This window comes from Polypterus senegalus, chromosome 8, assembly GCF_016835505.1.
Source record: "Polypterus senegalus isolate Bchr_013 chromosome 8, ASM1683550v1, whole genome shotgun sequence".
Lineage (NCBI taxonomy): Eukaryota > Metazoa > Chordata > Cladistia > Polypteriformes > Polypteridae > Polypterus > Polypterus senegalus.
Window position 1 is genome coordinate 70,538,124 of NC_053161.1, and position 15,040 is coordinate 70,553,163.

The window sequence follows — 15,040 nt, forward strand, 5'->3', positions numbered from 1 at the left end:
AATAAATGGGATATTATGACCAAAAAGTGCAAGAGAGGCAGGAAAGACAGAACTCAAAATTAGGTATCTTTATCATATGCTGCAGTCTTCTTTAATGATGTCAAAAACGTTTTCTTCCTTGTATGTCTGCTGTTCTGCAACATAGACAAGATTACTATTAAATTATTGAACATTAGAAATTTGACAAATAAGGGGAGAGCATTCGGTCCATTAAGCCAACGTGGTTTGATGAAAAACACTGTAAAATGTTCAAAACCAATCACATTAATATTGTAAAAGTAGACTAATAACATGGCATAGACTGACACAAACCTCAGCTGCGCAACGTTTAGGTTTTGGGCATTAACAGGAAGCTGTACACTGTTAAAAAGATCACACAGAAGTCTTTAATCTTCATTATCAAGTATGAAGCAGGAGATAATCTAGAATTCAATTATTTGAGCTGCGACGACGAAAAATGTTTTTTATAGCCGCCTTTGCTTTTCTCTGCTTAGGAACTTTTTGTCAGGAGACGCGCAGATTCCCGAGTGATATTAATAACCTGGCGATCAGTGCCAAAGAGATCTTTGTGGCTACAGACAACTATCTTTACAAGCTGAATCACAGACTGGATGTGGAGGTGGAAGAGGCGCTCGTCCTCAACAAATCGCAGTTTAACCGGGTGAAGATCCTGCTGGTGTGGGAAGAAAGCAGCACTCTCGTGCTGTGCGGTACGGGCGATACAGGAGCCTGCGAAATGAGAGATTTGCACAACGTTTCAAACATCACCGTGAAGAAAAAATACATTGTCCCCACGCAGCTCAATGGATCAGCCGTGGGCTTCATTTATGACAATCATGGTAAAAAATATCTGGCAGTGGGGACATTTGCTACACCTCTAGAGACTTCGCCTGAAATTGTCACATTAAGAAGTTTAGAGGGCACCGCCAATGTATTTACAATGCAAGAAGATGGTGGTGGGTCATCACCGTCAATTAAACCTGGGGAGATAGCAGGAGTTGTCCAACTGGAGTTTGTTGATGGCTTTCAAATAAAAAACTACATTTATTTTTTAATCAATATGCAAGTTAATTCGAGTTATTCAAACGTGACTTTATTCAGGATGGAGATTACGAAGGAAGGCAAGCGTGCGATTCTGGACTCCTTATATAAAACGGCAGTCTTGTGCTATGCAGGCAAGCCAAGTACGAAGCTGCTCGCCTCCACGCTGCTCCTGCGCTCCGGGGACTCCGCTCTCTGGGTCGGGGTGTTCAGTGCGGTGCGCACCGGTGATTCCGACAGCACGGCGCTGGGGCTCTTCGACCTGGAGAACATGACGGAGAAGTGCTCGGAAACTGAGGACTCGGGGTTTCACAGTTTTAAAAAGGTATGAGATATGTGTGTACAGTAAGTGTTTATTATTACATCGGGGTCAAGTTAGCTGGGGCCGTTATTAGCAGTTTGGGGGCCCTACACGGTTCAGAAATGTGCAGGCCCCAGCAATGAGCAATAGTCCTATATGTACGCTTATGTGTATGCAGAATGGTAAAATATTGATTTTGTTCTGGATCTGGTAAAGGCCGGTAATATAGAGATATTTCATGATTTTATGGGGATCTCTATGAATGAATCCGAAACGAATGTCTAAAATTAACGTTTGCTATAATGCACTAGGCAAAGTTACGACGGCGTGACACTATTATTAGGGATTTAGGTGAAGATTGCAGTTTGGATAATAGATTGTTAGTAAGACTAAGAGATGCACTGAATTGAATTTCCTGGGACTGGCACAGACGGCTGCAGTGCCAGGGGCATGACAGGTGCCCCAGGCCCACAGTTCGACAAAAATATATATATATATTGTAAGTCGGGGCGGGGCCGGGTGCCCCCCTCACGGTCGGGGCCCTACACGGATGCGTAGTTCGCGTATGCCTAAGAACGTCCCTGAGTTAGCAGACTGATGCATGTTACACATATACAATTTATTAACCGACTTAAACTGACACAAGTAATACGCAGGCTGTACTAGCAGTCAAGCTACTCAGGGCAGCATTAAGACTCAAGGGTGCCCACGAGCATCAGAACCTCGGTTGGCCCCCACCACACGCAGAAAAATGCATTTGAAAAATAACGGTTGAATCTTGCCCAGCGCAATAATAAATGAGATTTACTATGATGTTTAAATGGCACTATAAAGGGTTAAATGTCGTTGGGCAACCTTAAGTTTAAGTGCCAGGATTAGAAAGATGGCTTTGTGAATTTGCAGTTCAAATTTGTCAAGTGGGCTGGCAAAGGTTACCCACTGTAATATCTAATGAAAGAAATTTACTTTGATATTTGATGGACATTGTAGAGAGTTAAAAAGCGTTGGATCACCCCAGTTTTCACAATTTTTCAAGGAGAGACAGATGCCTTCATTAATTTGCATTTGAGATTTGCCCAGAGCCAGGCGGATAACTAAGTCAAAAGTACTGGCAAAGTTGGCACACTGTAATATCTAATAAATGAGATTTACTCTGCCATTTAAAGGCTACAGTAAAGGAATAAATGCAGTTGGACCACCCCAATTTGCACAGTTTTGAGAAAAAAACAGATGTCTTTGTTTAATTGCATTTGCGTTTGGCTAAACGTGAGGCTATAGCTGGAGTCCGCCTATTGGAGTTTGTTGATGGCTTTCAAATAAAAAATATAATTTATTTTGTAATCAATATGCACGTTGACTCAAGTTATTCAAACGTGACTTTATTCAGGATGGAGACTAATAAGGAAGACAAGAGTGCGATTCTGAGCTCATTAAAGTACGCGCCAGTCTTGTGCTATGCAGGCAAGCCAAGTACGAAGCTGATCGCCTCCACGCTGCTCCTGCGCTCCGGGGTCTCCTCTCTCTGGGTTGGGGTGTTCAGTGCGGAGCGCACCGGTGATTCCGACAGCACGGGGCTGGGGCTCTTCGACCTGGAGAAGTGCTCGGAAACTGACGGCTCTGTGTTTCACATTTTTCAAAAGGTATGAGATATGTGTTTAAGTGTCAAGCTAGCAGACTAATGTATGTTACATATATTCAATTTATTAACAGACTTAAACTGACGCAAGCAATTCGCAGGTTGTTCAGTCAAGCTACTCAGGGCAGCATTAAGACTCAAGGGTGCCCGGGAGCATCATGACCTCGGTTATCCCCCCCTCCACACGCAGAAAAATGCATTTGAAAAATAACGGTTGTGTCTTGCCCAGCCCAATAATGAATGAGATTTGCTATGATATTTAAATGGCACTAAAAAGGGTTAAATGTCGTTGGGTTACCTTAATCTTAAGTGTCAGGATTAGAAAGATGGCTTTGCGAATTTGCAGTTCAAATTTGTCAAGTGGGCTGGCAAAGGTTACCCACTGTAATATCTAATGAAAGAAATTTACTTTGATATTTGATGGGCATTGTAGAGAGTTAAAAAGCGTTGGATCACCACAGTTTTCACAATTTTTCAAGGAAAGACAGATGCCTTCATTAATTTGCATTTGAGATTTGCCCAGACCCAGTCGGATAACTGAGTCAAAAGTACTGGCAAAGTTGGCACACTGTAATATCGAATAAATGAGATTTACTCTGCAATTTAAAGGCTACTGTTAAGGATTAAATGCAGTTGGACCACCCCAATGTGCAGTTTTCAGAAAAAAACAGATGTCTTTGTTTAATTGCTTTTGAGTTTTGCCTGGCCAAATGCGGGTATATTGTTCAAATGCACTGGCAAAACTGGCATAATTTCATATCAAATGAATGGGATTAATTGTGAAGTTTAATGGGCTTTATAAAGGGTTAAATGTCATTGGGCCACTCTAATTTTATAGTTATGAGAAAAGATGGATAAAATTATTTAAAAGCAGGTGGGTTCTGCCCAGCCCAACATGGTATACCTTTCTTGAAACTGTTAAAATTGGGGTGGCCCAATGACATTCAACTGTTTATGGTGCCATTTAAACATCTCAGTAACTCTCATTCTTTACCCATGTTGTGCCCGGCAACATTTATTTATCAAAGTCACATGTCCTTCTGTTACTGTTGAGTAAGTAACTGCTTTGCACAAGATATTGTATGTGAATAAGTAGCTGTCTTGAATCAAATAAGTAGCCAGCCGAGTAAGGAGCTGCGAATAAGCAGCCAACTTCAGACTCATGTTGCCATAAGAATCTGTGCAATCAATCGTGATGTTAATGATTTGTGATTCACAGTTTTGTTGTTCTTTCCAATATACACAACATTCAGAAAATAGTTATTACAGTATCAGTCTGTAAGTTTACTTTCTTTCAAATGATCTTTGGCTTTTTAAACATTTTCTTGAAGTTCCTTTTACCCAAAACATAGAATAAACCACATTAAGGTCTTGATCAAATCACTTGTAGGTATAATTAAGGGTAATAAAATGTGAGCAAAGTGAACAACAAGAACTACAGACATTAAGCAGAAAATGAATTAGTATTAATTCCTAACAGCAACATTTAACAAATTAACAAAGTAAGGCAACACACAAATACCTATTTGGCAATCTGTATAAAATAAGGATGATCTATACAAAAGTAAAGGGAAAAATGGCTTCTTTCTACAATGAAGAACTTTGCCAAACAGCCACTTCCCACATTTGCTCTGTGATTCCCATAAAGTCTACAAAAATGCTGAGAATTTCATGTTCTGAGGGGATGGCAATCTGATGTGTGAAGGATACAGCTACACAAAGACAAGAGCCTATTGTTACTGATTCTGATGATGATGATGATAAAGTCTAGCCACAGCTGCAGAAGTTTACAGCATTTTTGTATCCCAGCATTATGGGAATTGCAGAGAAAAATCATACTTGCTATCTAGATTACATAATACCCTACATTGCATCAATATTCATATTGCTTACTACACGTCAGTATTGCTGCTACTTCTTTGTCTTGTCTTTGCACAATGTCTTGTCTTGTTTGTTTTTTAATTTTAAATCTTAATTTTAATTTTAATTTAATTTAAATTTTTTATTTGCATGTCATTTTGTTACACTGTGGACCCTGAGCTTCGCAATTTCGTCTATCTGTATACTTGTATATGGTTGAGATTACAAAGTTTGCTTTGACTTTGACTATAGACAGCTACAAGGTATTGTGTGTATTTGTGCTTAATATGGTTACAAATACGTCAACATATCCATGTTTTCATTTAACAATTTAATAAATTGAGTTAAAAAGTAGATAAATTACTTCTAATAATGTATGCACAATTTGTATTTTATACAGGTGATAGGATAAATCGTGATGAATAATTCCTTGAACAGTGCAATTGGAAATGATTAACACTACTGATTAGCATCAGTACTGAATGTCTACAGTTTGTCTAAACCTTTGTATATTTTTTCATGTTCTTGCAGTTCTCAATGGTCCAACAAACATGTCCTTCACATTACCCACCCCTAAAAATAAAAGTTCATTAATGGTACTTTACTTTGTTGTACAGTTTCTTGAAGCTTGATTGCTTGACAAAGAACCATTAGGTTCTGTAAAGGGTTCTTTGCATATGAAATTTGTTCTTTGTCTTGGAAAAGCTTCCTAGGATGGAGTGGTGGTTCCGAGGCTAAGTATGTGTGCTGGTATCCAGATGGTTGCCATTTCAAGTCCCCGTTACTGCCAAAAGAGATCCTATTCTGCTGGGCCCTTGAGCAAGGCCCTTAACCTGCAATTGCTCCAGACACACTGTACAATGGCTGACCCTGTGCTGTGACCAAAATGGGTATGCGAAACCTAACAAATTCCTAATACAAACAAATGTATAAAGTGAAATAAAAAAAAAATATGTAGACAAAATTGAAACATTTAATGTATAAAAGACTACCGACCAGGATACTACTGCTGTTCTGTTCAGTCTGATCATGCACACACATGCTCTAGTCATCTAATGACAGCTGTTGAGGAAGAGGTTAAGCACATGTGTAATGTGCAATCGAATGAAAAAACTGAACAGACAGGTGCTCATGTTTGGGGGATCTGTATCCACAGATGGCAGTTGACAAGCTGATGTCACTGCCTAAGCCCACGTCCCCCAATGTAATGAATGGATAAATTAAATGTCTCTAGTAAACAGCCTTTTGAAAGAGATGTAAAGATCATCCTACCGAGAAATTGAATGTTCAATTATAATTTGTAATGGAAGTACCATGGTCTGTGGAGGACAACTCCCAAACCAGATGTCAGTGTTTATACTTGGAATGTTTAGGGGATTGGATGGGTATTACCTACTTCACAGCATATGAAAGAATAACATTTTGTTAATTGGGAAATATGACTAACACATTTCCAGTATTCAGTTCCAATCCTTCCAGAAATGTACAGGGAGAACATGTAAACACCCGGCAGGCTCTGGTGCTATAAGGAGTTATAGCTCTGTGTATGTTATAATAATAATAGTAATAATAATAATGCATTTTATCTTTGCAAGATAACACTTATTTATTGAGTGATAAGTAAAAGCTTCAATTAAACACTGAGGCATGTTGAAGGAAAATCTTTTGTGCCTCTGCTACAAATTTAGATTCAATGTATGCCATAACAGTGAACACAAAGTACTGAGCAGTTGCCCACGGCTACTGAAACTGTTGTTTTAGTATGCATTACGTACACTCCTACCGTATTCACTCAATTTCAAAATACCCCAGAAAATAATTGCATTCCTGTGCCATATCTTCAATTTCAAATTCAACATTTTTAACTAGTGCTATGCTCCCTTCAGTTCAAAATCTTGATGTGTGACATTCCCTCCCCTATATCCCATTCTTATATGCATCTTTGCATCTCCGTTACCTCAGTTTGATTTGATTGTTTCACTGCTTGTGAGAGAGTCAGTCGTGTTGTGATGCATTGCATCAATTGACACAGAATTTGTGCTTGGATGATCTCCGCTAATTTCACTACACAAGCATTCAGAGACCGATCATAAACATGTCCGTGACCCAAACCATATTTTAAGAACATTGCAACAACAAAGGTACACAATATTTTCAGATATACTTGCTATAGATTTTCCTGAAATCAGCTCATATACTTGCTTGTATTTAACATTTTTGGGTTATCTTGGCAACATGGAAATATCAATAAAACACCAGCGTTAAATCATTTTGAAACTTCATTTTCTTCTGTTGAGGTGTGAAATTTTGTATAGTTGTTGATAAATATTTTATATGTCTTTATTTGTAACTTATAGGGCTTTGTCTAATATTAGTGTAATATCATTGATAAGAACTGCAATGGTTTGATATTTAAGAACCACCACACCCCCATCTTTAGGTCTAAGTGAGGAATTTTATGAAACTGTTGGGGGAACTACGTAAAACTAGTTTGGGAAGCGAGTCCCAGCAGGACTCTCTCAATCAACCACCACAGGAACGCCATATTACCTAGCTGGCAAGCATCTGCTCATCATATGGTTTTGGGGGCAGGTGTGGAAAGTTTTGTGTGCCCCATTGGTCTGAAGTATGTCTGTTTGGGATTGGATTGAATCAGAGGCCATTCTGGAACATGACACCCTATTGGTGTAAAGATTTGGACAAAGAATGTTTACATTCGGTTGCTTTACCCCTCCCCCCCAACTCTCTCTCTCTTTCTCACACACACTTACACTCACACTCACACACACACACACACACACCATCAAGATGAAGGAGCAGCTTGCACACCATGGACAGAAAAAGCCACCACACTGAGAAGCACAACTTGGCAGCCATATTGAGACAAGCATGTGGCCTGTTCTGAAAAAAGCTGACTAAAAATGATGACTTAACTAGAGACATTTTTAAGTAACTACAAGTCTGTGTGCCGGCTGAAACTACATGTCCACATTAATCAGGTTGATGGTTACCAATAACTCCTGCTTGTCCTTTTTACTCTATGTGATTACCTGAGGTTATAGATGTAGAAGGAATGGTGGGGAGAAGTTATAAAGTACACATGGTAAGTCTATGGGATTTGAGGCATTCTGACAAAGGCTACTCATTAAAGAAAACAAAAGGGGAAAGTAGAGTACAGTAATATAGAACTCTACCAAGACAAAACTTCTTATGCTTTTCAAAAAGACCACATGTGTGTGAGTTTGCTGTGTGCCATTGAAAACACCAGTAGTTTAACTGGCAAACATGGCATATTATCATATAGTGGGTAAAGTGCTATACAACTATTTTCTTAGTCTTTTAATTGATGTGCACACCACTTCCAATTGTTTGTACCTTATTGTTTATATTGTTTGAACGTGTACCTGCTTTGCATGCCAGTTTCATCCTGCTACCCTGTTACTAATGCATTCTTACATTTTTTTTTGAAATGTTAAGTATGCATGTTTCATTTTCAACTCACAAGTTGAAACAGACTGTTCAGAAAATGTGCACTCTATGCTTTGTCACTCTTCTTTGCTTAGGCTTTTCTATTTGCTTTTTATTTCACAGAGTCCTTGCTATTTTGACCTGAAGCCCATTATTGTTCCACTTGTCCATGCCTACATAACAGCTATTGCAGCAACCACAGTCCACCAGTGGACCATACTCTTCATAGGAACTGCACAAGGAAAGGTGCTAAAGGTGAGGGTTGCCCCAGGACTTGTTTTTCAGAATAAATGCATATGTCTGTGGGAGTCATTTCATCTACAGTTCTGCTTTAATCATGTACAAAAGCAGATAATTCAGATAGTCACAGTGGTCTGCAGGGTATACCTTTTAACCAATTCAGTTACTGCCCTATTGTCGTGGCCAAACGTTTTGAGAATGACACAAGTATTGGTTTTCACAAAGTTTGCTGCTTCAGTATTTTTAGATCTTTTTGTCAGATGTTTCTATGATACTGAAGTATAATTAGAACCATTTCATTTTTTATTGACAATTATATTAAGTTTATGCAAAGAGTCAATATTTGCAGTGTTGTCCCTTCTTTTTCAAAATCTCTGCAATTCACCCCGGCATGCTGTTAGTTAACCTCTGGGCCAAATTCTGACTGATGACGGCCCATTTTTACATAATCAATGCTTAGAGTTTGTCAGAATTTGTGGGTTTTTGTTTACCCACCCGCCTCTTCAGGACTGACCATAAGTTCTCAATGGGATTAAGGTCTGGGGAGTTTCCTGGCCAACCCAAAATGTCGATGTTTTGTTCCCCAAGCCACTTAGTTATCACTTTTGCCTTATGGCATGGTGCTCCACCATGCTGGAAACAGGCCTTGTTCGTCAACAAACTTTTCTTGGTGGTTGGGAGAAGTTGCTCTCGGAGGATGTTTTGGTACCATGCACAGGCTCTAGTTTTATATGATGTTACATTAAAATAGGTAGGTAGAAAATCAATGGACAGATAGATAAATGTAATTTGCAATTTCCATGTACCTACCTATTATATAAAATTGCTGAAAAGTTTGCCAGATTGTTTTATAAAAGTAATGGAACAGCAAGAAGTTCTCTGGATAGATGATATTGGTATGTTGTTGAAGTCAGAGGTCTCCTTGGAAGTGACGGATTAGTTCATTGCATATCTGATTGCCTCAATATATATTTCAGTCACTGTTTTAATTTTAAGCGGTGTTCAATCATTCTTGAAACAATTCTTTACTTTTTAGATTTCCATGGACAAGGACAGAAAAACCAGCTGCCTAGTCTTTCTATATCAGTTCAGTAATCGAGGGTCAGTGTTTTATAAGATGTTGATTGATCCAGCACAGAAACTGTATGTTTATGCAGCTGCTAAGAATGAGGTACTTTTTTGTTAATTTGTGTATTTGCCAACAAACTCTACCTGCCTTCATTTTGTGTTTATGGGTATATCTTTCAGTTTGCTAGAATTAAAGTAGCTAATTGTGAGAAGTATTCCTCAATGAGATCATGCTGGTCGGCTCAGGATCCTCACTGTGGATGGTGCACAAGCCTACTGAGGTAAGTCTAACACAAGTGTGTGAATCATTTACCAGACCATGTGTGAAAGGTGTACTTGTCTTTACCTGCCATCCCCATCCCTGGTTAATTCACAAGGTACTCATCACCATTAAAACTTTTAGTTATCTGTATTGGAACTGATAGGAAAAAACAAGTCTGAGTTATGGTGGCAAGATTGCACAGTTGTTTGAACTGATGATTTAATGATTTACAAAGTTAGGTTCAGCCTGCTCACTGCCTGCATGCACCTTGCACATTCACATGTTCTTGTGGCTTTGCATTAGGTGGTCTGTTCAGTGCTCTGACTCATGAAATATGACCAGTATGGTAAAGTATATAATGTTTTGTGATCCTGAGCCCTAAGGTTAACTTAACAAACTTCAGCACTGAATCTGTGAAGGAGTTCAGTGTGTTGTGCTTGCATGTTTTTTGCCCTGAGAGATTCATTATGTTAGGTGAGTCTCTCACAGGCAGACAGAAAAATTACTCAGAGGCTGGAGAAGCTCAACAGAAAACTTCAATAACTGATATCAAGGAGAGTAAGAGACCGATTAACAAGGAGATTTTTCAACAGTTGCATGCACTCCTTCTCTCACTGAAATACAAACATTTAGGACTTTTAATACATTTAAACTGACACAGACGTGTTGTTCAATATTGTATTATAAACACACAGATGTGTTCTGTTTTTGTTTGTGGATTTTGAAATTTGCAGCCAAAAGCCGTAGGGTCAATGCTTTAAAATGATGTTAAAACAGCTATATTGTAGAGGTGATTAAATGTATGACTGTTTTGATAGATAGATAGATAGATAGATAGATGGATACTTTATTAATCCCAAGGGGAAATTCACATAATCCAGCAGCAGTATACTGATACAAAGAAACAATATTAAATTAAATAGTAATAAAAATGAAAAAAATGAAAAAAAATTGAAATAAAATTAATGTTAGCATTTACTCCCCCGGGTGGAATTGAAGAGTCGCATAGTGTGGGGGAGGAACGATCTTCTCAGTCTGTCAGTGGAGCAGGACAGTGACAGCAGTCTGTCAAGTTTCCTTGGCTCTTCTTTATTTATATTTCCTCCTAAGCAATCAGTGGAGAAAGACAATCACACAAACATCCTGGCTAATGAATCCTCTTACTATAAAGATTTTTTCCTCTTTGTTCCTTCTCAGCATGATTCCAGTTTGCAAATGACATTGTGTATAATGCAATGAAACAGATTACCGTAAACATACAGTAACACAATAATTTGTCAATTTTAATAATATTGTCAATAATATGAATAATATTGTTAAACTATAGGGCGGCATGGCGGCGCAGTGGTAACACTGCTGCCTCGCGGTAAGGAGACCCAGGTTCGCTTCCCGGGTCCTCCCTGCGTGGAGTTTGCATGTTTTCCCCGTGTCTGCGTGGGTTTCCTCCGGGCGCTCCAGTTTCCTCCCACAATCCAAAGACATGCAGGTTAGGTGCATTGACGATTCTAAATTGTCCCCCGTGACCCTGTAATTAGGATATAGCGGGTTGGATGATGGATGGATGGATGGATATTTAATACAGTGGGTCTTATCAACAGTTTGGAGTATTCATTTTAATTCCAGCACCACAAGCAGCTGCACAGTACCTTGATCAGGTGGTGGTAGCATAAAAAGCCAATATAGAAAAAAATGGAAAAGTTGATAGAAAAGAGTATAGATTAATTCTGGATGCAAAATGATGTGATGCTTGTATGCATATAAAATCTATTAAAACTAGAACTAAAATAAAGCTAAATAAAGCCAAATTTAAAAAGTGGGTTTTTAGGAGCAGAGAAAAGTAGAGATTAGTAAGGTCTGCAATTTCCTGGAGAATATGACAATTCTGTGTCTATATTGTCTGTTAAGATTACAGATGAAATGTAGTTACAACAAAATCAAATTAGAAAAATTGGTTTTTAGAAGCTGTTTCATAGTTTATTTTCTCCTTTTCATTTGACTTGAATGCATTTTGGTGAGTTGAAGAATGATCCTTAACATTTTCATAATTTCACTAAGCAAATTTGGTGGGATTCACTCATCACCACGTGTGGATATTCTATGATTTCAGGATGAAAAGAAAACAACTATTGCATGCTAAAGTCAGTATGTAACATGGTGCAGTGGTTTAGCAATGCTATTTAAACCTGGTGACTTGGGTTCAACTCGCAAAATGACAAGAAAAATAATGTGCCACCTTCAAGCTCTCAAGTACCTATTGCAAGTGTTTCTGTCAAACGTAATGCTTATTTTAATGAGAGTGATTCTCTCTAAGTGCTTTTCCACTGACATAATTACAGTCATATACAGTCATACAGAAAAAGTTTGTGAACCCTTCTCAGCCTGCTTAATAATTTGCTCTACTTTCAACAGAAAAGATTACAGTGGTATGTCTTTCATTTCCTAGGAACATCTGAGTACTGGAGTGTTTTCCGAACAAAGATTTTTAGTGAAGCTGCATTTAGTTGTATGAAATTAAATCAAATGTGAAAAACTGGCTGTGCAAAAATTTGGGTACAGTGTAATTGTGCTGATTTGAATGCTTGTAACTGCTCAATACTGATTACTTGCAACACCAAATTGGTTGGATTAGCTTGTTAAGCCTTGACCTTGATAGACAGGTGTGTCCAATCATGAGAAAAGGTATTTAAGGTGGGCGATTGAAAGTTGTGCTACCCTTTGACTCTCCTCTGAAGAGTGGCAGCATGGGATCCTCAAAGCAACTGTCAAAAGATCTGGAAACAAAGATTGTTCATCATCATGGTTTAGGGGAAGGCTACAAAAAGCTATCTGAGAGGTGTAAACTGTCACTTTCAACTTTAAGGAATGTAATCAGGAAATGGAAGGCCACAGGCACAGTTGCTGTTAATCCCAGGTCTGGCAGGCCAAGAAAAATACAGGAGCGACATATGCGCAGGATTGTGAAAATGGCTACAGACAACCCACAGATCACCTCCAAAGACCTGCAAGAACATCTTGCTGCAGATGGTGTATCTGTACTTCATTCTACAGTTCAGTGCAATTTGCACAAAGAACATCTGTATGGCAGAGTAATGAGAAAGAAGCCCTTTCTGCACTCACGCCACAAACAGAGTCACTTGTTGTATGCAAATGCTCATTTTAGACAAGCCAGATTTATTTTGGAACAAAATGCTTTGGACTGATGAAACAAAAATTGAGTTATTTGGTCATAACATAAAGCGCTTTGCATGGCGGAAGAACACCTGCTACCTACAGTCAAATTTGATGGGGGTTCCATCATGCTGTGGGGCTGTGTGGCTAGTTCAGGGACTGATGCCCTTGTTAAAGTCGAGGGTCGGATGAGTTCAACCCAATATCAACAAATTCTTCAGGATAGTGTTCAAGCATCAGTCACAAAGTTGAAGTTATGCAGAGGTTGGATATTCCAACAAGACAATGACCCAAAGCACAGTTCGAAATCTACAGAGGCATTCACGCAGAGGGAGAAGTACAATGTTCTGGAATGGCTGTCAAAGTCTCCTGATTTGAATATCATTGAAAATCTATGGGATGATTTGAAGCAGGCTGTCCATGCTCGGCAGCCATCAAATTTAACTGAACTGGAGAGATTTTGTATGGAAGAATGGTCAAAAATACCTCCATCCAGAATCCAGACACTCATCAAAGGCTAAAGGAAGCGTCTAGAGGCTGTTATATTTGTAAAAGTAGGCTCGACTACTGATGTAATATCTCTGTTGGGGTGCCCAAATTCATGCACCTGTCTAATTTTGTTATGACGCATATTGCATATTTTCTGTTAATCCAATAAACTTAATGTCACTGCTGAAATACTGCTGTTTCCATAAGGGATGTCATGTATTAAAAGGAAGTTGCTACTTTGAAAGCTCAGCCAATGATAAACAAAAATCCAAAGAATTAAAAGCATTTTTCATATGACTGTAAATCATGTTCAAAGGGCATTTTATATGTTAGAGTTACCATATCAAAACCAAGAGATTGTGGGTTCAATTTTTGGGCACCCTCCACCCAGGCCAAGTGTCCAACAATTCCCCCCCAACCCCCTCACCAACTCCACAGATCTCACAAAAGGCTATTCCAGTGTACTGCAGCGAAGGCAACCCTTCAACCCACCCACGTGATTTAGGCAGCTTGGCTAACCATGACAGAACATGGATGGATATACGGAGAAAAGCAAGTCAGCTACACATGCTGTCCACTGAAAATAAAACCTGTTTTGTTCCATTGTTGTTATAAAGCTTGTGAATACCTTTAAAAGTAATGCATGTTATATCATAAAAGTTATATGGGAAATGGGATTTTATGTAGGTGTATTGATGTCTTAAAGGTAATGTCTTTGTGTATTAACTTGTATTTAAACAGCGTGTAATTAATAAGCTTACTCCTTTAAGGATATTACACAGAGTCCTGTGTGATTGTCAGCAGGAATAGAAAAAATATACCTTCCATCTAACCTATTGGAGCAGCAGAGCATGAACAAGTGTTTCAATGGATAAAGAGGTGGACCTCTGTGCAGACTTAATAATTAATAGATTTGTTATTTGTTCAAAAACAGATTTCAGTTTGAAAACGTCTACAAATACATTATGCCAGCATCTGCCAAAGACACCAAATTTTTAATTATAACCTAACATGGATTTTTGACTATATCACCTACTTTTATATGCAAATGAAGATATGTCCAGTTTAATTATTGCCTGCAACAGTTAATACCAACATATGCAACATCTGGTCTTGTTGCAAAGGACTGTACAGTATAGGCAGGTTTTTATTTAACTTTAATTATGTCTTTCCTCTTCATTTCTGTTCTTTGTACAACCAGCAACATTACCTGCATGTCAGAGACAGATAATAGAATAAATTTTTTTACCTCATCTTTGCTCGATCAGCTGCTGGCTTGCTGCTGCTGCTGTGCCATGTGATCTGCATCTCACACAGCACTTCAAACATTTAAAAGCCTGTACAGCAGTTGTCCTACTCTTTGTCTTTTATTTCTGGCCCCGGGTGTGGTTAAATCTTAATCTCAAAGTCTCGTCTCAGGGGACACGAGTTCTTGATATTTTTTACTTTATAATTTAAAAACAGAATAAGAATCTGAAAATCTAACAAAAAACGTGACATAAAAAGT

The 15,040-nt window shown here is 38.6% G+C and overlaps 1 protein-coding gene across 1 annotated transcript in view; it reads left to right on the forward strand.

The window, feature by feature from the left end:
• The first annotated feature begins 307 nt into the window (after nt 1-307).
• plxnc1 (plexin C1) overlaps nt 308-15,040 on the forward strand; it is a 146,925-nt gene continuing 132,192 nt past the window's right edge. The window contains exons 1-4 of the mRNA XM_039762158.1: nt 308-1,366; nt 8,430-8,561; nt 9,583-9,717; nt 9,795-9,895. Coding sequence (XP_039618092.1) covers nt 458-1,366; nt 8,430-8,561; nt 9,583-9,717; nt 9,795-9,895 — 1,277 coding nt within the window. The 5' untranslated portion in view covers nt 308-457. The remainder of the gene's footprint in view (nt 1,367-8,429; nt 8,562-9,582; nt 9,718-9,794; nt 9,896-15,040) is intronic.